This window comes from Psammomys obesus, unplaced genomic scaffold (genome assembly GCF_907164565.1).
Source record: "Psammomys obesus unplaced genomic scaffold, mPsaObe1.curated_primary_1811, whole genome shotgun sequence".
NCBI lineage: Eukaryota > Metazoa > Chordata > Mammalia > Rodentia > Muridae > Psammomys > Psammomys obesus.
In genome coordinates this window covers 30,347,177-30,373,248 of record NW_026596057.1, presented here as the reverse complement: position 1 = coordinate 30,373,248, position 26,072 = coordinate 30,347,177, and the positions used below count along the sequence as shown (strand labels likewise).

Below are 26,072 nucleotides of genomic sequence, written 5' to 3'. Positions count from 1 at the left end.
ATATGTATTGGAAATGGCATTAGTAGTTGACATAGAATTTTTTAATTATTAAATTCACATTATATATAACACCACTTCCAGAAAGAGCTTTAATTTTGAAGTATTTAGCTAACTAACTTCTATTTTAGTGATCTTCCAACAAAATTTAGTAAAATCTTTGGAATAGGAGGGACTTTTATTGATATAGTATTGACAAAGTCTAGTTGGAAAAAAAATGATGAACTTAAAAATGGCTCCTCACAATTGTGACCCAGATTTCTGAACCAGTACTAACTAAATTTACATTCATCTTTACAATTAAAACATGGCATTTATCCAAGTTTCCCTGTTTTCTTTATTTCTCTTTTCTTCATCAGAAAGAGGATGGTTAAAACCACTCTTATGTATACATTCACAAAGAAGTAACCCTGATCAGAATCTATTGTGGTACAGATGCTAACAACGAAATATCAGCAAAATGAAGAGTTTCTATCAAGTAAATGTAGTTTTTTTTTTTACAGAAATTTGACCCACAAGAACGTGTGTGAATTATGAATGATTGAGTATATGAATTTCTGACCCTAGGTGAGATGATCCTTTCTCGGGACCAGGTCAAACGAAGACCAGTTTTGTCAGGGATGATGTAAGTCAACAGTAAGATCTAGTGAGGTTGTTGTAGTCTCTTCTCAAAGGTCAGCAACAGAATCACTTGCTTGACAGAGTAAGTCCATGGAACCTGGCCCTTGGGGTCATGGTGTTTACCTGTAATGACCTATATGGGAAAGAGTAATCCAGAGATGAGTACTCATATGTGTTCCTGGTGGTGGTATGTGTGCATGTGTGTGTCTATGTGTCTGTGTGTATGAGTGTACTTGCTTGTGGATCTCTTACTGTGTAACCCTCAGTCCAAGTAAATAAAGATAAAGTCCAAGTGCCACCAGAGAATGACAAACAGAACATAGAGAAGAAAAGACTTTATTTTTCTGTGAAAATGAGTAAAATCCTTAGTCACATAGACACACTTGAACTACAGAGAAATGAGGAGAATAGAGAGAGAAAATATTTAGCAAAAAGTTAACAAATGATAATAAGACAGTTGGAAAATAGGAAAGCAATTGACGATTACAGTGACAACAGAAGCATTAGAACTCCTTAAGTATAATACGTGGAGAGTTTATCACACTGAGAATGGTCTGTAAGCACACAGTTAAAGGTATGTGTCGAAGGGAGTGAACGTGAAACTCTACATATGGTCTCTGACTATAATCTACTTACTGGACATACTTAGGAGTGCAAAAATCTTTTGAAAAGTTTTCCCTAACTTTCTGGCCACAGCAGCCTCACTTTACAAGAGGCTATCTGAAGTGATGGTACCGACACAAATATTTAGATGTGTGGAAAATGATGCGAATGAAGGCAAGACATCAGCACTGCTGCTACTGTGCATTGACTGCCACAGGGTGAGGGCAGCTAAGAAAATTTATAACTACCGAGGAATAAAAATAGATGCAGTTTTTTTTTTTAAACTTTCATAGTACACTATCTTGTCCTTTGTCTGACTGGCATATTTAGACTGACCTTGGTCATTTCCACAGCATAAGCACTTCCTTAAAACAGTCATGACTCAGTGAGCACTGATAACATGCAAAGGAAAGGTTACCCTTGGGATTTCAATCCAGAGCGGCTCCTGAAGACTCACTCACAGAAGGGCATCTTGCAGAATTCATTCAAAGGTCGAAGTACTTTCCCCTCCATGAACACTAACAAAAACTCTTTTGTAGTGATACTTTCCCACCAAAAGACATTTAGGCAGACTTGATGAAAAAGTCAAAACCCCCACAAATGTATCAGTAGTAACAGAAAGTTTCCAATTGTAACGGGAAAGGGGAAAATAAGAGAAAGAAATAGAAAAAGGCTATCTAATATTTTTCTGGTTGAAAGAACGGCCTCTGAAATCAGAAACGATGCTGGTGAAGGATAATGTGAGCCCTGACCCTAGATCATCTTTCTCTCACATTACTGGGGATAAACTTGCCTCTTCTTCATGAAGAAAAGCTGTTCATTTGAATAGCTTTGCAGAGAGGCACACAAGGCAATGCAAAATTTCATAGATATTTCCAAGTTACATATAACTGATGAGAATGAAGAACATACACCAAATTAGAATCACAGTGAAAGGGGTAAACCGTTAACAGGAAACTAGGAACATGCAAAAGTGTATAGAGAGGAAAAATTCTCTGATGGTATTAAACACCATTCACCACGGTAGCGTTGAGGATGGCAGTGCCTCAGGACTCAGAGCACTGTGTAATGAGATATTTTTCCCTGTATTAAGACCATTCTTTTCATTCAAAAAAGTAGACAAGGAAAACGTCTTATATAGATCCAAACTACTTGTGGTGCGCTTAAAGAGACTTGAATAAATCTTCAAGCCTCTAGATCAGCAGTTCTCAACCTGTGGGTCGCAACCCTCTGAGCGTCAAATGACCCCTTCACAGACGCCACTTAAGACCATCCGAAAACACATTATGATTAATCAAATTACATTATGATTCGTACCAGTAGAAAAAGTAGTTATGAAGTAGCAGTGAAATAATTTTATGTTTGGAGTCACCGCAACATAAGGGATTCTATTAAAGAATCGTGGCGTTAAGGAAGCTGAGAACCCACTGCCTCTACATGCACTCTATTCCCCCATTTTCCCTTTGACTCTCCTGGAGACCTACATTGAGATAGCGCGTTTCTTGCAAATCAGTGTTTTACACTCAGGAATGCTCACATGTGCGTTAATAATTTTCCTGTGCTCCCCACTCTACAACTGGCTCATCATTCATGCGCAGAACGAGGTAGGACAGGAGCTGAAAGAGATTTTGCCACAGTAAGAGGGACACATAAAAAGAAAGGCCGCTTACATCCAGCTCGCAGCGCTCGCCTGCAAAGGTCACATCACAGATGCACTGGAATCTGTTGACCAAGTCCCTGCACAGGCCTCCGTGGATGCAGGGATCAGAGGCACACTCATTGATGTCCTCTTCACACCTTGCAAATGAATGGAAAACAGAAGTTCAGGGTCTCGTAAATAAGTGGGCTCTTAGATTGGGGATGGTTTGTTTTTCTTCCTTGCATGGCAGAGAACAATCACCAAGTCGACCCAATTAAGCATATTGGATAATTTCAGAGACTCCTTAAGAGTCCTTTGATACATTTGAGTTTTGTGGAAATTATTTGCACAGATGTTGAGACATGGGCACGCGCACTGAATTAACTGAAATAAGAAGATGACTGCAGATATTTAGAGTTCCTGATTGTCACTTAAGAGGGCAGGTGGGTTTGCGGTCTTATAAATGCCAGCTTCGGTACATGGACAGATGGGGTGAGTTTGCCAGCCTGGAATCTACAGGGCAGAGGAAACACGGGCTCTGAAGGTTCTAGAGGGTCTCTGCCTCCGGATAGACTTGGCTAATTCTGGGAGATGCTGAGTTATTTTCTTTCAAAATTCCACAACATGAGCAAAAGTAAATAAGAAACCTTTTAATAAATCAGTGTTCTAGTAGTGAGGCAGAACTCTAAATGTTCTAGTAAGTGCTTTGAATACAACTTTTCTGAAAAAAAGAAAAAAGAAAAAGAAACGTCCTCTCTAAAGTACTTGAGTCCCGGGACACTGCCTACCTCCCTTTCTATCAACGTTTTTCTTTTGAATTTTTAAAAAACTGACATGTGAACACAAAAATGGCACACACATGTAGGGTACGTATGTGTGTGATATGTTGCTACTTTGTATACAGTTGTGTAATGTTCAAATCAGGCTGAATAAATCAAACAGCTCATCCTTCTGTTGATGCTTTCTAATCATTTCTTCTAGGTTCTTGGAATATTATTATGTGTAGCCAACAACTCCTTTTTCTGGCCATTCGTGGATTAATTTAGTGGTTTTATCTACCGAGTGACAGACCTTCTGCTAAGGCTTCGGGACAGAGCAGAGATGAAGGAATTTGTATTACTGTAGGAAATTCATGAAGCCCTTGCCTCAGGATCTCTGCAGAATAGTTTATGATGAAAATCATTTTAGATCTCCACTTCCCTCAAAGTAGAACTTCGGAGTGTGCCAGAGACTTCTCACCAGGCTCCCATGTGAGGGCTGAGGTAGAGAAGCCCTGAGATCCCTGGTGTGATGGGAAATGGAGATTCATTCCAAGAAAAACAGTTCCTAATCCATGGGATACCGAGCATAGCTGAGGCACGCTCTTTTCCTTTTATGGCCCTGGCTTCTGGGCTGGAAGGAGGCTTCTCTGATTAGATCCCAGCCAAATTTGACAAGTCTCAGGAGCTTGCCAAGCATTCTGTAGCCTGGGTGGCCAGCCTTCACACCATCCATCATCTGAACCTGCTGGAATGACACAAAGAGGCCAGAGGCTTAAGCAGGAGCAATAGCATCTCTGTGTCCTCTGCTGGAAGTCTCGCTGCCATAGGCCTTGGGAGGCTTTCGCAGCATGTCTAGTCCTTCCTTCTGCCGCTCTTTCACTTCCTTACCAATCTCTACTTTGAGCGAAACAGTCCATCCTTCTGCATGCATGACAAGTGGCAGAGGAGCTCTTATTAGAAAATAATAGGGCCGAGTGTTGTATCTCATTCCCGCAATCTCAGCAACGGAACAAGACAGGCAGAAAGATGACAGCAAGTTTGAGGCTTCCCTGCAAGTTCTAGACAAACCAGGGCTACAGTTAACACCCTGTCCCCCCTCAAAACAAAACAAAACAAAACAAAACAAAACAAAACAAAAACAAAAAAGATGATAATAGATGGAAAGTCAAATAAAGTCATCAGGTTCTGAACTAATTAATGGGGCTTAATGTGTTTGCAAAATCAGAATGTATTAAACATACATTTCACTGTTTGAAATAATTTTGCATAGGTGAAGTTTATCTGAATGAAAATCTTCCCTGGAAAGAAAAGAAAATTAGTAACTCCTCCCCCATCTTAATCAATAATTTAAATGGCAAGTATGAATTTAAAAAATGACATATATCAGAGGGAAATATTTAGTGCAAAGAAAAATAATTCAAGGTATTGGATGGTCTCTTCATTGTGCTGCCAATGGGGATAATATTAGGCCAGGAGGCAACCAACATTTAAAGATAGTAAAGCGATATCTATATTTACAACAAAGATATATTTATACTGTTTTGAAGATGTGAAATCGGAGGCCAACTGAATGCTGAGTTAATAGCTGCTTGTCATGGCGTGATGGACAGGGAAGTGGATGTGACTGTTCTACTTCCTTCTGCACACATATATATCTTGATTGGGATGGAGGAACACATTTTGTGATTTGTTTTAATTGTGCTGAGCAAGCACTTACTCATGAAGTCATGGCAGCATTCCCAGTAGGGCAGCGCCAGCTTTGACGGCAGCTCAACTTTTGTTGTTGCATACGTTTATTTCACACCAATCTGTCGCTTAACCTTCGCTCACCTTCATTCACGCACACGCACGCACACGCACGCACGCACGCACACAATAAAAACAGTAAGTATTGCTTGTGGAGCTCTAAGAAGTGGGGAGGATTGTGTAAGGTGTTCAGATTAGCGTAAAACAAGTGGTTATGCTTTTATCTGCTTCCTCGGTGTCTGTGACCATACAGTTTGGGTTCATTTGGGGGACGGAGATGTCTTGGGGGTTCTTGTCAAAGCAGGGAGATCATCCTTGCTTCCCCTTGACCACACCCCAGCCCATCGCATGCTTACACACTTTGCTTGCATCTACAGGTGGCCACAGATTGCCTGGGTACAGGGGCCAATCCTGAGTTGTAGGAATTCACTGTGGAATCAACAGTTCCCTGGGCAAGGAGTACACACACGTAGGGTTGTAGTTAATTGTATAAGGTATCTTTTAGGTGTGTTTTATTTTACTTCAAAGGCAACCATAGTGAAATCATATATTTGAGTTAGTGTGGGGAGGGAAGGACTCCATGAATCCAGAAGCACTTATAGAAAAGAATAATAAAATAATATATGTTTTAAAAATTGTATTTTCCTATTTGAAGTCTTAGCTGGTAAAATATTCTATACTTTGACCTACACTGTAATTTTTCTTCTTTTTTATTGCTTGATTCTGTCTGGACCTATATTTCAACATAGATTTTCCTGTGGGAACTGAGATGACAAATTGGAGGAGAAAATGAACTCTGGGCAATCCCACTGTTGTGTAGCTCAGAACTTTTCCCCATAAAGCTCTAGTGTGACTCACCACTTTCCGGTGAAACCTGGCTGGCACAGACATTCCCAGCCCTCCTGGAACTCGGTGCAGTTGCCTCCATTGTAGCAAGTGAGGTTTGTCTCCTCATTCCCACAGACTGTTGAGGGTAATCTCCTGTGTCTACAGAGATAAAAGTAATGACCACAGCTGTTAATCGTGTTCATTTTGTTCAAGATTTTTTTTTTGAAAAATTCATATATGTTAGGCTAATTAAGTACTGAGGCCTGAGGAACAATAAATGCTGAATTATACTGCATTGTACAAACACCATGTTCTTCAGCAAAATGCCGCTGCTGGGGCCAGCTGCAACCAACACAGCCATCCATCTTCTATTCTCCACAGCTTTCGTGCATGAGATAAGATGTATGCCGTGGGGTGGCCGTAAATTTCAGGCTGGGAAAGAGCTCACTATAGGTAGAGCTGCAGCTGCTTTTCTAATAAATCAACAGAGGCCATAGGAAAATTGCATCTCTGTAAAGGCCAGGAAAGCAAGGAGAACAGTGTGGTGCTCAAGCGCTCATGTGATTTCTCTGTTGGCTCTAAGAGCTGAACTACGGTTGCCCTGCCAAGACTTGCCTGCTCCCTCTCTCATAATTCATGGCTCTGCGCAATGCAAGCCAAGCGCTGTCCAGGAGGTTTGTGTATGATGCTCAATGTGACTGCATGTGAGTTCAGCATGTGGCTCTTTGTACAGCAGCACAGCTGAACATGCTGAAGAATCCTTATAAAAGGCAGAACAGATTGTTAAATGCTAAGAAAACACTGTAGACAAAAATCCCTAGGCTTAAAAGGGCTGATCTTAAAGCAGATTTTAAGATTGTTGCTCGGGTCCTTTGGTCCTGTGTGTGTGTGAGAGAGAGAAGGGGGGGTGGGAGAGAGAGAGAGAGAGAGAGAGAGAGAGAGAGATCAGATACAGAATAAATATTTGGGAAGCTGAGGACAAATTCCTGTCATGCCCTGAAGCTAATGCAGAAAAGGCCATTTGCATGATGGTATAAGGGTGTGTCTTTTCAAAAGAGCTAATCAACTCTACTTCAAAAAGAAAACATTTTAAGGACATTTCGAAAGTGTCAAGAATGTTACCTAGCTCTAAAAGAGGTCATTAGCAATGCAAATCTTTAACTTTACACACACCTTGACTTAATAAACAGCTTCTGAAGAGTGCATTAGAAGGGACTTTTGAGAACTTTGTCCTTTAAAACTTGTCTTTGATGAATCAGACAGGAAAAAGTTTCATAGTACTCTTTACGAGGGCATATGTTTTCTTATCCAGGATCACTGTGGAACACTCCTAATTTTGATCCGAAATTTCTCCTGCTTTTAGACAGGCAGGCTACTCATTGACAAATGAGTCTGTTTACTTGCAGGAAGTAACATCTACCAAATACTAGCACTATCACATTAAACATTAGGACTATGATGTTATACACAGCATCTATTAGCCCTTCTCACTGCTCTTTGCCATTGAAGCTCTGAACAGTAATAGATGCTGTGAAGATGGACACAGCTTCTCACAGGCATGGCTGCATGTGGCATCTGCCAAGATCTTCTACTTCGGAATTAAAACGACGTCTACAGGCTGCCCACCTAGCCCACTCCAGGTATTCTTGCCAAAGTCCTGGAATACATTATTTCTTAATAACAACCCTCTCACCTCCTTATAATGACTCAGCTATTTAATAAGTACAAAGTGGTATAAGTTGCAAAACCAATAATGACACTGAAGCAATGTGATGAGATGATTTTTTTTTTTTTTTTTTTTTTGGTCTCTGATTTCATAGCATACAAGTGAGGTGGCTGCAATAGCAGTAGACTAGACTACTATTCCAATTTTAGGAAAAAATGTGAACTTAAAACCATGGGTTAAATGAATGTCTAAGCTTTCCATGGCCTGCTGAGTACGATACAAAGGCCATTTTGCATTGGTGTAGCCGTAAAGGCTCTCTGTCAAGCTGCATTACAACTCTGTAAGTTATACACAATAAGCGCTGTAGAATATTCCACAATGCAATCCCACCTCCGCATGATCAAATTGTGATGGAAGTGCTCAAAGCCAACCTTGTTTAGCACATATGGCTATCTAAGGGGGAGAGCTTTCCGGTTTGACAAGGAAAATTCAGAGCGTATAGCCCCAAAGACTAAGCCCCGCAATGGACTTTGTTCTCACCTGCAAAATCTCCCTGTGAAATTTCCAGCACAGAGGCAAGAATAGCCCTGAGCCCCACCGACGCAGGTGGCCCCATTTGCACACTGGTGACTCTTGCAAGGGTCGACGTCCACTTCACAGTTCACACCAGTGTACCCAGGCTCACACCTGCAGTGGTAGGCTGCCACTCCATCAGAGCAGTTGCCATGGAGACAGGGGCTAGAAAAGCACTCATCGATGTTGATTTCACAGTGTGTCCCTGACCATCCCAAGAGACAGGCACACTGATAAGAGCCGTAGCTGTCTTCACAGTTTCCTCCATGCAAACAGGGGCTGGAGTGGCAGGCATTTAATGGCAAGCAGCCAGTAAGTACTGCATTTGTAGAAACTTTGAGAAACTGCTCTTCCTGAGGCTTGCTAGTGAAACCACGAAGATTTTCAAAGTAAGAGAGATATATTCCTCCAATTTCTATTGTGCTCAGACAGCCCCGCAGGCCTATTGTATTATCAATAGCTCGACCACCCACATAGATGTCCGTATTGTCCTTCAGAAAGTTCAGGCTTCCAGTGGCAACTGCACTGATCACAAAAGGTATCTGGTTGTCCACCTCCATTTGCCACTGGGAGGCCTGGGCCAGCGGGTCTGTCATGGAAAAAGTCACTTGGTGCCATGTGCCATCGTTCACCAATTGCAAACTCATCAGATGCAGAATGTCAAAGCTGCTGCCGCTTTTCAGCTGAAAGAGTAATCTGGAGTCTTGAATGCTAATATTCAGAAACTCGGGCTCTTTTTCTGCATGCAGTATCATCACATTTGTATCATGTGTTCTGAAACCAAATGTGATATTGGTGAGTTCTCTGGTAATATTCCCATTGCTTCTGAACATTATTTCTCTCGTTAATTCACTGAAAACAGCATTTGCAATACCTAAAGCGGGAAGGGGAAACTGATAGTTAACGTCATTCATTATTACCTCACTCATATCTATATTGGTTGCTTGAAACCTTATGTGTTATGCTAGTTGCTATCAAGTTGTGTCTAATACAAGTGTTATTATTGTCCTTGTTTTACTTGAGATCCACAGAAGCTGAGTAATTTGGTAATTAAAAAAATGACCAAAATAGAACATTAAACCTGCCTATTGTGTCAAACCTACCAAAACTCAACCCATCTCTTTCCTTTCAATTAAAATGTTCAGGAATGCAATTTTTTCCATTGGCTTGTGTCAGGGAATCCTTGATTGTCCATTTTAAACCAAGAGACTAAACACACAGAATTCACAGGTTTAGTTTTGGTGACATGCCAATCAGTTAACACTGGACCCTGGCTTCCGATTGAGTTCCCCAACATGCAGTTAACAGAAATAATGCACAAATGATGGATTTATTTATGCTGCAAAAAACTTCAATTATATTCCAAGGTACCAGCTTGCCACCTACAACCAAGTAACTTCATGTGGCTGGGAAAAAAGAAAGAAAATGATAACACTTTATGTTCATAGTTGCAGCAAATGTAGCACTTTTGACCATCTCACTGCATTTCTCAATTAAAATTGCTATAGCATTAATTCAGTATGTTCTGTCTCTTAAAATATCTAACCCTATATATATCTGCTTATAGTCTCCTATATACCTCCTTGAGAAAACAGAAGAAATAGAAGCTCTCTACTCTCCCCCACTTTCTACCAAACCTCTCAAACTAATTAATAGTGTCTGTGCCAGCCCTCCTTTCAACATCACAACAGACACACTGTCCATGTTGGATTCTGTTCATGTTCACTATTGTTAGCCATTTTCCTATGTGCACCCATTTTTTTGCCCTCAACCATTATTTCTCTTCTCTTTTTGTTATTTTTCCCCATTGCTGTACAAATATGCTATGATTGCTGAAAATTAATAAAAGAAGAACCCACAAGGCCCTATACTAATACCCTTCTTATTTCTCTGTTCTTGTTGCCATAAAAATGAGTGTGCTTCGTATACTCATTTTAACTTCTTTATGTCTCATTTTCTCTGATTTGGTCCCTATCACTTCCCTGAAACTGTTCCTGTCAAGGTCACAACGACCTCTGTGCTATTCAATCCAGTGGTCAATTTTTTGTTCTGATTTTTTTCTCACTTTTCAGCAGCAATTGATCTGAAAAGACGTTTGGGGATTTTCCTCTCCAGGCTCTGTACAGGCCACCATCATCCCTTCTTCTGTGGCTGCTGAAGATGACTCTCACAACAGCTTCTTAGTTGAAGACCTCAATTCTAAACACCACTAAAAACCAAGACGCTTGTCCCAGGCTTTTTACATTCACTGTAACTTAAACTGGGAACAGTCTTTTCTCCCATTTCCTCATGCTCGGTCCTTCCTCAGTGTTGCTGTCTGCTGGAATGTCACCTGCCCCTGGCTGTCCAAGTTAAAACAGGTCTTCCTTGCGTCCTCCTTCCCTCCTATTACTAATTTATTTCATAGTTCCTGTTGCCATTTGAAACTGGGTTTGTGCTTGCTTCTTAACTCTACTGTAGTGCATAAGCTGGATGGGATGAGAATTATTTACTCGAACCCTTCACTGAGAATATTGCCTGGCCTTCAGTAAGTGTTCACTGAGCATGATTCAGTGAATAATCCAGAAACTAACTTCACCTTTTACTTTGGAAAGTGAGGTAATGATTAAAAACCACATCAGGGGAAACTTAAGTGAATGATTTAAGTGTTATAATTTAAATGTAGTGTTTGACTAGATTTAAACATCTCATTTGACTTCACTGTTATGTTTTTGTCCTTACCAGATTTGGGGAAGGAATTTAGGAGAGAAGGAGCATAACAAATGTCTTATTCTGCATTTCTAAACAACTGATAAAATGACCAATCTTCTTGTCTCTGTGATCTATCATATTATATACATTTATTTAGCAAGTCTGCTGAATACGGTGGAAACACCTCTTGTGATCTGGGTAAAATGCTCGACACACTTTTATATATTGCCGTTTGTTTGGGGAGCTTTTCTTCAACAAACACGCTTATACCTAAAGAGAGTTGTAATATTTTAAATCTTGTTTTAAATCTTGCTCTGACTTGGAGATCATGTAAACTCAAAGTTAATTATGATCTGTATCCTCAATACTGCATTGCTTTACTAGGCTCCATCTTCCCAATACGCTATACTGTTGGCATTAAATGGGAGAAGGCTTTAGATGACTTCCGATCTTTAGATACACAATTTCTAAACAGTGAGAAGAGATTAAAATTTAACTCAGAACAGACTACACATTATTTGATCCAAGGAGGGAGACAACACACAAACCATAGTGCTTGGTTCGAAATCAGGACTGTGGTATTCAAATTGGAGAACCATTCACAAGGAGAGGGACAGTTGTTACAAACAGTAAGTTGGTATCTATTGCAATCGTGATACACCTAAGGGCGTTTACAAAGAAACATGCAAGGCAGGCATTGTTCTCCCTGTTTTAGACACAGGAAGCTTTAGTTTATGGTAGCCATGAACATAATCAGTAAATGGCCATGAACCGGATTTGTGCACGTTGACTGCATGTTCACAGTATCAAGAAAGCAAAGGCAATACCATTTGTCTCGTTTTTCACAAATTAGCTTGAAATAATCAAAGCGCTAGGTTTGTTGTTACAATGGCCCATTTTCTCAGAAACGCAGGCCAGTATGAATCCCAGAGATCATTCTGGTCATGATATTGGTCACACAAGGTTTATTAAACTTCTCACATAGGTTTCTCTAAGTTGACTATGCCTGAATTCTTTTTTCACTGTTTCTTGTTTGGACAATTGAAATGTATTAACTGAGCTGGATGGATGACAGCTTTGAATGCCACCTACATTCAAACCCTCGAGGGACCAGCTGGCAGCGTGCACTGGGAGGACATGGGCGGAGCTGACACCACTGAACTTCCTCGCAGGCTTTCCCTGCCGTGTTTGTAGGGCAGGAACAGGAGAAGTCATCCCACAGGGAATGGCAGACACCTCCATTATGACAGGGGTTGGACTGAGAAGAAAAGAAAATCAAAGGGATAAAAAGCAATGACAATGAAATATGGAAATGTTAAAGGTGAGATCATCTGTTACTTTAAAATGCCAATTCTCCCACATCTTTGCATTTTAGACATTTTATACATTGTTAATAATACAGAATGAGGCTGACTACTACCATTTACAATTGCTTGCTAAAAAAAGCAGAGGAAAATAGACGGAGGTGTGGAAGAGATAAAAAGGAAAGGAACAACAGAATGGCAGAGGAAAAGAGAAACTATAAAACGGATCCATGGCACAAGAAAGATTATTGAAGTATAATGATATTCGTCACAATTTACAAGCCACCAGGCACTTTGGAGCCATGAATCACTGGTTGTGACAATTATTATTTCTGGGTACTTGCAGTGGCCCAACCTTCTGTCACCGGGTGAAGTAGTAAGCACAGGCCCTTGGTCCTCTGTACTGCAGCCCAACACCTGCCCTCCCCAGTAGCTTTGCCTCCACACCAGGGACACAGCTTTATTTCAGCCTTCAAGTTCACCCAGAGAGTAGTCAAAATACAAATGTTCTTAAAGTATTTGTTTAGATCCTGCACTGCATTTATCCAGGGTCTTTTGTTAGCATGGTTTTTCCTTCCTTTCTTTCTTTACTCTTCTGGGGAGAGAACACAGGCCTCAAGCTTGCTAAGCCTATCCTCTCCCACTGAGGCACACCCCCAGCACATGACATAATTTTAAAAACCTTAATTTTTATCTGTAAATCTATAAATGAGATAACAATGCTCCTTTCATGTAGTAGTAGTATTTCAGTGTAACTAAATGGATCAATACATGTAAAATTATTTCAGTTCCAGTAAAAGTATCATTACAAGAATGTTACAGTGGTTCGTTCACATATATTTTGAACTGAGTCTCATCTACACTATTAATTACTGAGGCTCATGGATGTTCAAGTCATGTCAGTGTGGTGACTTGTTTTTCCTCAGAGCTCAGAAAGTAATAACTGTCTTATATGTTTAAAGCTGCTTGCAAGATATGAAAAGTGTTTAAGGCAAGATATTGGCTCTTGGAAATCGTATGTCAAAGGATTTTAAATCCAACTACCAGAAGGAAGAACTGAGGCTTTGTTTTTTACTTAACAGAAGTAGCTGGGCAGTGACATTAAATTTATTGGGATCTCCTAAAAGAACTTGGTTTGGTCAAACTTATAGAACAGCATTAAGAATTTGTAGATTAAAATACTATTATTCCTAGAGAAGCTGACTAGAGAAGCAAGTGACAGTAGCTATGTTGGTTGTTACATATTTGTGATAACAATAAAAATCAATGTCACTTTTCATGGTTCATTGTAAATCTACCAGTCTTTCTTGAGAGATGTAGTTGAAAAACATTCCATGACTGGCGGGGCATCAACAGTTTGCTCACATGTAACATGTTTCAGTCAGGTGTGGGGCATATACCCACAATCCCCACCCACACTTGAGAAGTTGAGGAAGGAAGACTGCGAATCCAAGTCCACCTGGGCTACATAATGAGTCCCCTGTCTGAAAAGCCAAGAATAAAAGCAGAATGATTATAATCGACTGTTTAATAATGTAACGCTAGTGTTCACTATGTGTACACTTGACATGAGTGACCCTACCTTGCAGGCGTTGTCTCCAGGACAGCCTTGAGTCACATTGACAACAACAGGATCATGGTATGCCTGGTTTGTTGAATTGGGAAAGAATTCCAGATTTTGGTTATTTAATCTTACATCTTGAATACAGCCTTTGAAGGAGCCACCATATACTTCAGTCTGTTTTCTGTCAGGCAGGCCACCGATGAAGAGGAGATCTCCTCTTTGAATTGTCCATGCAGGAACAGAAATTAATCCTAGGCTCTGTGAAGACTGATAAAGTTCGATTTCATTTGGTTTGATTTTCAAAGATATTAAGTGGGCATTTCCATCACTAACAAAAAAATTTACGAGTAACTTCTGGGAGCCTGGAGTCTGCAGTGCCAGGTTGCCACGCTCTAGCCAGACGTGGACATACTGGTCAGTGACATTTTCCAATGCCAGAAGTAGTCCCAGTGGGTGACGTGTTCGGACAAACATGGAGAGGCTGAAGTTCTGTCCATAATTATCATTAAGGTTAAAGACGGCATATCCGGGGGAGTCATCCTGGCCAAATCTGCCTGCTACATACTCTTCAATGTCAAAATGGGAAAAAAGAAAGAAAACAAATCAATTCAAATGTAAGAAGAAATAGGAGATGAAAATTTCACAGGCACATACAACTAGACACTTACTCAAGTTCCAGACAGTCCTATTTAACAGAATAGTAAGGTTTCCTCATTTTCTGAGCTTCTGAGATTATTATGAAGATCACTACATTTTGGTTTATAATAGGGGCTCCTCAGGTACAAAAGAGAGAATAAAAAAAAAGTTTCTGCAACGATTAACTAAACAGCATTCCGATCTCCTCTCTAAAATCCAGACAATGAAATAGAAGACGCCTCTGAGTTTCATCTTGGTGAAAGAAAGATGTGGGCATGAATACTTCATGAACCTCCGGGATAACTTCCCAGGTTATCTTCGCTGTGTGGAGGCATGCTGAAGCAGACATGCCATGAAGTTGAACTGCTTTGTAGAAAGACAAAGATCAATAACAGGATTAGCAAGTTCAGTTTTGGGAAGGCGCCCCATGTAGTAAATAGTCTTTTGGAGAATGAGGTTCTAGGAGGGTGAAGTATTCAATTGTGTTAACCAGCTGAGGTCAAGTATGGGGCGGACTGAGAGCTGAATATTGAATTTGCAATGCAGAAAATATTGCTGAGCTTGACAACAGCACTGGCATAAAGATATTGCTGCTTTGGGTTTTCACATCTCAGTTGTAACCAGGAAAAAAAAAAAGATGATATTCTATCATAGTGAGATATCATCACCAATTGAAGTTTGTGTGAAAGTGAGGCATATTTTAGTTTAGCTGAACCACAGTGAATCTTGCTTAGACAACCATCTGTGTTTGAAGACTTTCTGCATGAAAGGCTCCATTTTCAGAACTCTGACTTGATTCCTATAGGAGCATTGCATTGTGAATCTGCATTTGGACATTGCCTGCTCCAGGCAACTACAGGTAGCTTTCAAAGATACTGCCAGATAAAACAGCCTCTTTGAGGAGGTTAACATCTCTGAACACACTGTGGCACTTTTGTATAGGATAAAATGCTTAATAAGAAAATTGGGCTCTTGAAGCCCTTGAGTTTTGACGATAGGCACAAAAATCCCTGAAGCTCAGGAGGCCAGGTCCCTGCTGGTCAGCCTAGGATGCCTGCAGCATCACTTTGTGGATGAAAATAAAAGACAGGATGCAGAGACAGGTTTCTTTTTTCCTTAGAAACTTGCCTCTCCAGTAATCCTGTTCTTCAGAAACCGCAAGCAGGTAGTCAGAGCTGCTTGATTTTAGAAACACCGTTAGCTGCACAGGAAGGGCCTGACTACGGGCATGGGAGATCTCTTCTGACACAGATTTTGGGTATTTTCTAAAGATGTATGGACAGAAAAAACAAAAAAAACAAAAAAAAAAACGATTTGACAGATTTTAACAATTGATGGACTACAGGATGAAATTTAGTGAGAGTAAGCATTATATTTAAATGTGGCTCATAGTTAAGGATGAATACAAAGCAGTCTGTAGCCTCACAAATGACAACGACCAACAAAAGACAATATGACTGCCACAAAGTTAATGCAATGCTAATATGACAAACGACAGCCTGATCTAGAGAAAAGGAAAGTTATGCATCCAAGCCACTGTGTCAGCAAGCATATTTAGGCACCATCTTTTAGAGAGAGATAAATGTATGGCAAAAGGAACAAGCAGTTGATGAAGTCCCTCAAGGCCATGCCATATAGAGGAAAGCAATATGTATAGGATAATGAAAGTGTTGCTGGGTGTGAAATATTTTTCTTCAAATATTTGGGAATTCTCAAAAGAGATGTTAAGCCTTAAATGAGAATGTCCCTGATGATAACTGTGTGTGAAAATGAAAGCTTAGGTTAAATCATAATCCAAATAAATAGAAGGAAATAACTGTTTGGAAGTTTGGGGCCAGATAGAATAGTGAATTCTCTATTCCTGAAGGGCGTTCCAAGGGGGCTGACATAAGAAGTCCAGCCACAGAACAAGGACTCATCAAACCTAATAAGCCCTGTTTCAAACAGAATAACTTTCCAAAAGTCTGGGTGTACAGAGGAAGACAAATATAAAGAAGCCACTTTCTAAAATCAGGTTCTTCCCAACTAAAGAAATAGGTGGGCGATGCAGTCCTTTAGCACAGTGTCCTCAACCTGTGGGCTGCAGCCCCTCTGGGATTAATGACCTTTCTACAGGGGTCCCCTAAGACCACAGGAAAACACTGATATTTACATCACAATTCATAAAAGCAGCTAAATTGCCAGTTATGAAGCAGTGAAATAATTTTTAAGGTTAGGGGTCACCACAACATGAGGCAAAGAATTAAATATACACAGTGTTAGTTAGGTTGAGAACCATTGCTTTAGAATTATATCCCAGAAGACCCTGTTGTAACATATAAAAAGACACAATGTTAATAACTGCAGACAGTGCAGAGCCTTATGGAAACCTTCTCAAAATTCCCCTTAGGGCCATAAAATGACTTTTGAAAATATCAGCTTCAAGATATTGGCAATCTCTAAACTTCTTGTGTTACTCAGACAACCAAACACTCTTGTCCAAACTGTCTTCTTCCTTAGTTGCTGGTGGTAACATAGTTTCAAAACCATTATCTGTGGGCTGGAAAAAGGCTGCTGCCCTGGAGAGGACCAAGGTTTGGTCCCCAAGTACTCACATCAAGCAGTTCAAAACTCTCCTTAATTTCTCTTCCAGGGGATCCTCAGACATCGATAGGTCCCTGCACTCACATGGTGCATAAATATACACTCAGACTCTCACATAAAATAAAATAGTAAAATATATTCTTAAAATCATTATTTGAGTGGCTTGCCCTTTTGATTTTCAGTGTAACTCATCTTGAATATACATATAGACTGGCAGATAGACTCTATGTCTCATTTGTGGACTTAAGTGTGTGTGTGTCTGTTTGTGTGTGTGTGTGAAAAGAATAGGATACAGAAAACATTTCTTTATAGATTTCAGCAACACAGAATATCTCAACTTTATAATTCAGAGGCAACATGAAAATTATAACTTTCCTTTAAAATTTCTCCCCTAATTTTCAGAAACCAACGGTTTTATGAAATTCCTGCTCTATAATCTTTTGATAACAAATTTTGGGTTAAACCATTTCAAACAGTGTGAAAATAGAGGATATTCTTCTACGCACTGTGTGTATGTTTAGGGGTTATAATCAAACTCAGTATGCGCATAGGGGTATAATCATACTATTTCGGGAAATATGAAAAGTGTATCCAAACCAGGAATTTTGTTTTAAAAGTTCATTATTTTCCAAGCTGGAAAAAAATGTAAAGGAAACCAGAACCCACTGGCTTGGCATCTCTCGAATTTGTTTCCGAGGACAGTCAGCGTCCCCAGGTCAGCCCTAACCTCAGGGGTCACTGCATCTGGAAGCCAGTCAAAACGAGCCCGCATCTGTTTGTTATTTTGTATATGTAGTAAAAATATTGCCTTGGGTCAATTAGATTTTTCTTCAAAAAGTGAACCATTGCCTCGGCATAATTTCACCTTTTCTTCTTTAAAAATAATCACAAAACAACTTGCCATGCCATTTAAAATATTGCACGGAGCAGCAGATGCCATGCCTCATTGTCAAACAGGTCCATGATTGTAAGGAATATTGTGGTTAAGGGAAAACCTGCGAATAGTTTCTAATAATTCTTAGCCATTGGACATGGAGTAGGGTAGAGGCTACGGCTGGTTTTAATTCTCCTTCATACAGAACAGAGGAGACTATTTACCACATGTTGTCCTACTCGGACTCGTTCTAAAATGCTGGAGTAAATTGCAGCCCAACTTCAAAGCGCTCTGTTAGAGTTCCCCCTCAGACCAGGAGTGAGCAGGTCTGCATTGGCCGCTATCAACAGCCGTCTGGCGGTGATGCTGGAAGTAAAGAGTTTGCAATACACTTCAAACTGACTTGCCAGAGGAATCAGATAGATTTGTATAGGACAACAACCAAGTTTTACTGATGATACATTTCAGGCCTTTCTTTCTTTTATCCTTCTACAGACATCTATTTGCTCTATACAATAAGACCTTGAAAGAGACAGTTTTGACTAGACCCTGCTCATCTTAAGCATGATTCTTAAGGAAGCACAAACAGTGCAGAGAGAAAGCAGGAAAGTGTAGATTCACTGAGACTAGCAAGCACATGATACAGTACTAGTATGTGGCACTAATTAGTTTTGTGCCCCAAACTCCCTTTTCTTCAAAATATTACATCTTATACAAATAAGTAAGGTTTTTAATACATTTTTGATTTGCAATAAATGGCAAAGTTTTCTAAGAGCATTTTACTAACTAGATGAAACACCATTTTGATAGGAGCTATTTGCTTATTGTAATTATTATTATTAATACTAACTTTACTTTTCAGTCAAGTAAAGCTTAGCTATCCCATGAAACCCATTCATAATTAGTACATATCACTGCTGTGTCCTTTTATGACATTAGTGAGCAAAACATAGCATAAGTTCTGAGGGGTCCTTGTGTTCCACTAACAGGGGTGGCAGCCGGGTGTTCTGAGATGGCTCTGCTCTGAGGCTCAGCACTCCTGGGCACCCCACTTCTCTCACCTTTCAGGCAGTTGGAGCCTGTATAGGGCCTGTCACATTCACACTGATAGCCCTGCCACAAGTTGATGCAGCGTCCTCTGTTTTGACAAGGTTGACTTTCACACCAGTCCCGTCTCACGCAGCCTGCTTTGACATTTTGTGATAAGCCAGATGGAATGTTCTCCAGAGTGACGGGATTCAAATCAAATTTAATATCTTGGAGACAGCCTACAAAGGAAGGTGCTGACGGCACGTTAGAGACGTTAAGCACAGACACACCATTGCTGGCTGTTCCCGTAGGTAGGCCACCCAAAAAAGAGTTCTGAAGAGCACATATTGATCGATGATTCTCAACTGGAAAAGAAGACTTAGTGGTGCATTTCCCCTCGCAGGAGCTGACAGTCAGGCCAAGGGTTACAGTTTCTGCAAATGTCACTTCCACCAAATGCCATTCTCCATCACTGGTGTTGTGGGAAATATGGAGGAGCACCTTTGGCTGCTTCCAGACTTCGACTGATAGGTGAACGCAGCCATTTAGCAACTCCAGCTTCATAGACACATTGCTGTTGCCTCGGAAAAGGAGAAGTGTGTTTGGCTGAACAGTCTGAAACCTCAAGGACATGGTACATTCTGAACCTTTGGCTGTATGTGAGTCACTTGTGACCCATAGGAAGCCATTGCTCTCAAAAGAAAGTGTAGTGACAGTTTCACACAGTGGCCCAGCATAGCCAGAAGGGCACTGGCAGCTGAACCCATGCCGGCCATTCTGGAAGTAAGGGACACATGTTCCGTTATTCAGACACTGGTGATCAGTGCATCCCAGGAGAACTTCAGAGCAGTCCTCTCCTCCATAAAACGTCTGAGAAATGTCATCAAAGGGGCAGTGACAGGTATAGTCCCCAGGCAGGTTCTCACAAGTACCACCGTTCTGGCAAGGGTTTGGTAAGCATTCATCAATGTCTTCTTCACAGTGGATCCCTGTTAAATAACAGACAATAGGTGAACTGTATACACACTCACATAGCTATAGACGATCAGGTCATTAATAAAGGCTTCACATAAATTTTATATGTAAACAAAAGGTTCAGATCAAGTTCAGGGTTAGAACTGTGATGCAGTTCTGGAGGAAAACTGACATTCAGCTCTACCATTCTACATATGCTGTGCAAAGAGCAGTCGCGACAGACTTAGGATTCTCCTAGAAGTAGAACATTTCTCAATTACAGTGATCATCTCAAGTTACCATTGGCAAATATACATATGGCATTAATAGGAAAACAAAATGAAAACAGGGAAGGTCTGATTTGGGCAATGATCCTAGATTTCAAAATGACTAATTTGAGTTCTTTTTCTCCGTTTCTGTTTACGGTTATTTTACTCTCTTCTATCTGGAAATAACGATTGCTCTCTCTCTTCTTTGTACCATCCTATTACCCCTAGAACCAAATTTTTCCAGATAGTTAAACCTAGAGACCTCTCACCACAGAAGGCTCCTAAAGGAGAGAGGCCATCTGCTTCCTAGATGCTCATAAAACAAGAAATCCATTCTACACATTCCCACTGATAATTTTTATTTCACTGTGATAAAATCTTGTTCTTGGCTTCAAGAAAAACAAAATGGTGTCCATAAAAGAACTATTAGAACTATTCTAATGAAGAGGACAAGAATATGACCCTGTGCTTGTTAGTTTGGGTCAACTTGGCACAAGCTCAGGTCACCTGGGAAGAAGGAATTTCACTTGGGGTATTGCCTCCATCAGAATGACCTACAGGCAAGTATATGGCAGTTATTTTCTTGATTAGCAATCAATGTGGGAGGGCCCAGGACCCTGAGAGGTAGACAGGCAGTCCTGGGTGCCTGAAGGAAGCAGGTTGAGCAAACCAGCAAGCAGTTTTCTGCTGTGGTTTCTGCCTGAGTTCCGGCCTTGCGCTCCTGCCGTGGCCTCCCTCAATAATGGTCAGCAATCTGTAAACGGAAATGAAGTCTTTCCTCCCCCAATTTGCTTTTCGTAAGTATTTTATCTCACTCTCAGATATCAAACTAGGACAGACAGTATTTAGGGGTGACAGTAAGTGCAAACGAGCAAATGCAAGTTGCCGCGTTGGAGCATTCCATCCGCAGCGCATTTCTCTTCAGTCACCTGCAAGCTGCAAGGACGCGTTCTCAGTTCTTTCGTGCAGAAGAAATTCCATGTCTAGAAAGTTCAAAGACTAGGTTCTAAAATATTCCTATAGTCTGATCTTAACTCATGCTTTTACATTCAGTCTGATACTGTCATACACTGTAATCTTGGGCTACTCGTCTATCTGATTACTAATATATGTGTGCTATCTTTCCATTTAGGCCTATGCCTAAATTTTAATTTTAATTTTTTTTACACATATGATATTACTATTATAAGGACAAAACAAAAAGAGAAAAGTCTTTTTCCCCCCAATGGTCCTAGATACAAATGTGGACTCTTTCCTCAAGGACTATTCTCCTTGTTAATTTACTCTCGTTCTATTGCAAAGCTGTCATACAAAGGTTCCCATCTTGACACTGTTGCATGAAAACCACAGCGAGGCTGTGTGATGTCCAGCAGGCTGGTTCCTTTCTTTTGTTTTATTTTTCTCGTTAACAAAACGGGGGTAAAAAATTCCATTTGCATGACAAAGCTTTTTCACAGTCTGATTTAAGTCATGTAAATGATTAAGAAACTGCCTGTTGCATAAGTTATCAATAGATGGTGGCTATTTAATAAAAGGTAATAATAACTAAAAGAATTACCCTTACTGGCAAAATTCAAACAGTGCGTGGCCATTGAAAGATAATTTACAAACGGTGGTTATTTGTTCTGCCATACAAAATGAAAAGTCTTGAAAAAATAATAATAAGTAAATATGAGATGTACACAGTCTAATGAATATCATTAGACTTTAATTTCATGAGGGAAAGAAAATGTGTTTTATTCATTAATCAGGGTCTTAGCCTTAGTTTAATGCTTGCCTCATATTTGGAATCCCAGGAACCCCTAAAACCAAAGATTCATTTGATAATTAATTCTTTGAATGGATTAATTAAAGTAACAAATATTTTATAAAGTTCCTTCTGGGTATGCTTACTAGTTTAAAAAATGGTAAATTTCCACTATCCACCATCATGTTTGTACCAGACATTTAGGCACCTTGTTGGAAGGTTTCCATCATACTTATATTTTACCCTACTTGCATTGCTTTCCCAGAAGCTCTGAAAACTCAAAAATATTTTAAGTTCTGTGAGAATGGTGAAGTACTATAATTTTACTGAAAGTCTCCCACAGTGCCTGCACAGTGCTAGAAGCACATGTAATCAATGCTCTATCAATAGAAAGAATAGAACTGGATGGAACTGATTTGTTTTATGGATATAGCGAATGAATATAACATTATAACTAAAGGTTAGCTTTAAAGGAGTATTTTGAAGAAATTTTAACTACCTCAAGAGTTTGAACCTTTGTATTAAAATAAATTTTTCTTAAATTTGGTTTTTTACATATTTGAACAACAAACCAGCAAGTATTTCAGCAAGAGAAAGTTCTTTTATGAATGGTGGTACACGCTCTTAATTGCAGCATTTATGAGGTTGAGGCCAGTGTGGACTATACAGTGAGTGCCAAGAGAGCCCAAGCTACACAAAAACACCCTGGCATAAACAATAGGCAAAACCAAGAAATTTCTTTATGGATAAACAATTTCAAATTGCCTCCCAAGAACCTTTATATATCTTGGAAATTCACCTAAACTCTAAAAAGCCCCTATTATTGTGATAGCCTGCTTTTTAAACTCTCTTAGTATTTAGTTTAATACCTACAGCAAAAGCATATTGACAATCATTTGAATGATAAATTTACAGTTCTTTAAATGTTTCAAAGTACTAATCTGTGTCCTATTGCCACAGAATATGTGGGGAGTGGATGAACGTAAAAGCCAAAGACCTGACTTTGATGTGATTATAGTATATTATGTGACACAAAGGTGATTACAGCACACTGCTATGGCATTTATAAAAATGCTTTGGACACTACAGGCATCCAGTGGTTTCAGATAATCTGTAAAAAGCAAAGTCAGGCACCTTCAGACCATATTCAGAAAAGTTCTAGTGAAGGCTTCGAATCAGAGACAGTGAACAATCTGGAGACATGAAAACTAATAATTAAAATCAAAATAAACAAATACCGATGTCATCTCGGCCATGCACAAAGTCCTGTAGATTAGCGTGAAATGACAACCAGGTCTTACTGAGCTTAATGGAGGTAGGACAAATGTGTGAAAAGAGAGCAGTAGTGTGAGTCACTGTACTGCAAAGAGGCAGCACTGGACAGATCCCAGTGATCCACACAGGCAAAAGGCGCTCGGCCCTAGCAGCCTCTGGACAGGATGACCTGGAAAGTTTTAGGGAAACTAAGGTTGAATCTATATTCCATGTACAAATCAGAGTTAAACAAACAAACAAACCAAAAGATCATTGTGTGCAAAATTAGCAAAACACCAACACACCCTCAATGGAAAATCTGAAGAAATTCTGAAGCCATGATGTATTTGGTAAAGTGGCTTCCATGAAGGATTCATGAAAGATGAAATTAGAAAGGTTAAGCTAATGCCGTCGGATTGCAGGGCTGGAATCTTCCAAGTTTTTATTCTTTTGTTTATTTACTTATTTACTTTCTGGCAGTGGAAAATAATGGGGTAAATGTGGGCTGTAAGACCAATGTGGTCCCTTCCAAAGGTCAGTCCCACAGGGTTGTATAACGGAGAAAAGACAGAGAAACTAGAGACAGGGAGACGTGCCAGAGGTCATTAAAACTCCACAGGCAAGACCGTCAAAGCCAAAAATAGGATGTTTATTTCCCTCAATTTGAGCCTTTATTTGTATTTGTTCAGCATATACTGATGACAGTGCTTCCTTTACAGTTGTTAGTCTATTTTTTATTACCCCATAGAATATACAGATATGATCTTTCACAAAATACCAATAACTTGGTGAAATACCTCCCATATATATATATTACCAAAATATTTTCCATATATATAGCCAAAATATTTCCATATATACATAATATGTGTGTGTGTTGCCACTGTTTAAAAAGAAGGGACAAGAAAGCTGGGTGGTGGTGCACCCTTTAATCCCAGCACGAGGCGGCAGAGGCAGGTGGATCTCTGGTATTTTGAGGCCAGCCCAAACTCACTGGTCTACAGAGTGAGTTTCAGGACAGTCAGGGCTACAGAGAGAAACCCTGTCGTGAAAAACAAACAAACAAAAAACTGAAACAAACAGAAAAAGGAAAGAGAAAGCCTGCCTTAATATTAAAAGCCTGAAGGAAGGATACACAAGAATGAAGGGAACAAAGAACAGTAGCAGTGACTTATGCTCTCATATGTTTAAAATCACTTCTACTAAGGCCAGATGATGAACTCAGTGGGAAAAAAATAAGTTGAAAATTACTTCCTTGAGGCTTAAAAGATGCTCAGTTAAGAGCATTGGCTACCCTTGCAGAGGACACAAGTTCAATTCCCAGCAGCTGCCTGTAACTCCTGTTCCAGTGGATCTGATGCCCTCTTCTGACCTCCACAGGCACCACAGGCACATATGTGGTGAAGAAACATACACACAAAAGCAAAACATTCATACAATAAAAACAAAATAAAAGATTTTAAAATTTTTAAAAAGAAAATTTCTTCATTGGTTATCTCACTGACTAGGTCTGCTGTCTATCAAAATAAAAGGATTAGGTGATTAGGATTACAGCTGCCAGTCAGTCTTTCCAGTGGAGTATTTTAGCAGCTGTGATTTGGTTGCATGTGTTCAAGTGTTGCTTAAGAATGCAGATTGCTTAAAGTTTACTATTGTTTTGAATCAATTCAATTAATTAAGATTCTTCTTATTTATTTTTCTAAAATTCTTCTAACATAGGCTATGCTTATATGATAGTGCCACATTTAAAAACAATCACGATAAAAAGATGTCTACCACCTGGTATACTGCACACATGAATCAGAAGACATAAGTTTTGTGGATACAAAGGGAGGCAGGATTGGTGGCACACACCTGTAATCACTGGAATGTTGACTTAGGAGGGTCCTGAGTTTCAGGACAGTGAACACAGAGCTGTTTAAGATTGTCTATTAGCATGGCTTTCGCCATAATTTTCACTGTAAGACATGCTGCTAATAAAACACCATGTAGAAAATTGTTTTTATGAAAACTAAGTTGTATTTTTATCTATTTTAATTACTTAGTCTTTTCAGAAAATATAAATTTCAGAAGAAATTAAATGTAAAAACCAAGGGTTTGATATATGAATATAACCACTTTCTCTTGTTCAAAGCTCAACTTTTCAGATAGCAATGTACCTGCTTTAGCATTAAATATTAGTGGTTAAATAAACACCTTAAAAACTGTAACAACAATACCATTTGTCTTATCTAAATAGTAAAAAAAAAAAAAAAAAGCAATTTACCTATGAGCACCGCCATTAAAATGTGAAAACCTTGTGTCCGGTCTTGAAACATATTTCCATAAATGGTAAAGACAGCTAGCCAACCAACGTCTGCTAGGTCAACAGAAACCTTTTCTGACGTCTTTGCTTTTTCCAAGTGTGGGCTTGTGCCTCTCCGGGAGAACGCGAGTTCAGCTTTGACTCACTCCAGCTCCAGCCGGATCAGTGAGGCTTAATGTAAGACTCAGCTGTGCCACTTCCTAGGCAGCTTTGTCATATCCTTAGCTCCTCTCCTTGCAGGGCGCACAGTCCTCCCTTCTGTAAGTCTCACTCGCCAGTGTTAGCATGATCTCAACCTTAAACAATATTATTGTGGAAACTGAGGAAGCTCCGTGCAAACTATAATCCACAGAAACTTCAATTATGGACAATCACTACCTGATTTTATTTTATTTTATTTTATTTTATTTTATTTTATTTTATTTTAT

General features: G+C 39.7%; 1 protein-coding gene across 1 annotated transcript in view; it reads right to left on the bottom strand.

Moving 5' to 3' along the window:
• Window positions 1-1,033: 1,033 nt before the first annotated feature.
• Crb1 (crumbs cell polarity complex component 1) overlaps window positions 1,034-26,072 on the bottom strand; it is a 91,016-nt gene continuing 65,977 nt past the window's right edge. Inside the window, exons 2-7 of the mRNA XM_055624743.1 lie at window positions 19,148-20,104; window positions 14,012-14,559; window positions 12,218-12,383; window positions 8,402-9,308; window positions 6,226-6,354; window positions 1,034-3,018 (exon numbers count right to left, since the gene is read on the bottom strand). Of these exons, the coding sequence (XP_055480718.1) occupies window positions 2,766-3,018; window positions 6,226-6,354; window positions 8,402-9,308; window positions 12,218-12,383; window positions 14,012-14,559; window positions 19,148-19,748 (2,604 nt within the window). The 5' untranslated portion in view covers window positions 19,749-20,104 and the 3' untranslated portion in view covers window positions 1,034-2,765. The remainder of the gene's footprint in view (window positions 3,019-6,225; window positions 6,355-8,401; window positions 9,309-12,217; window positions 12,384-14,011; window positions 14,560-19,147; window positions 20,105-26,072) is intronic.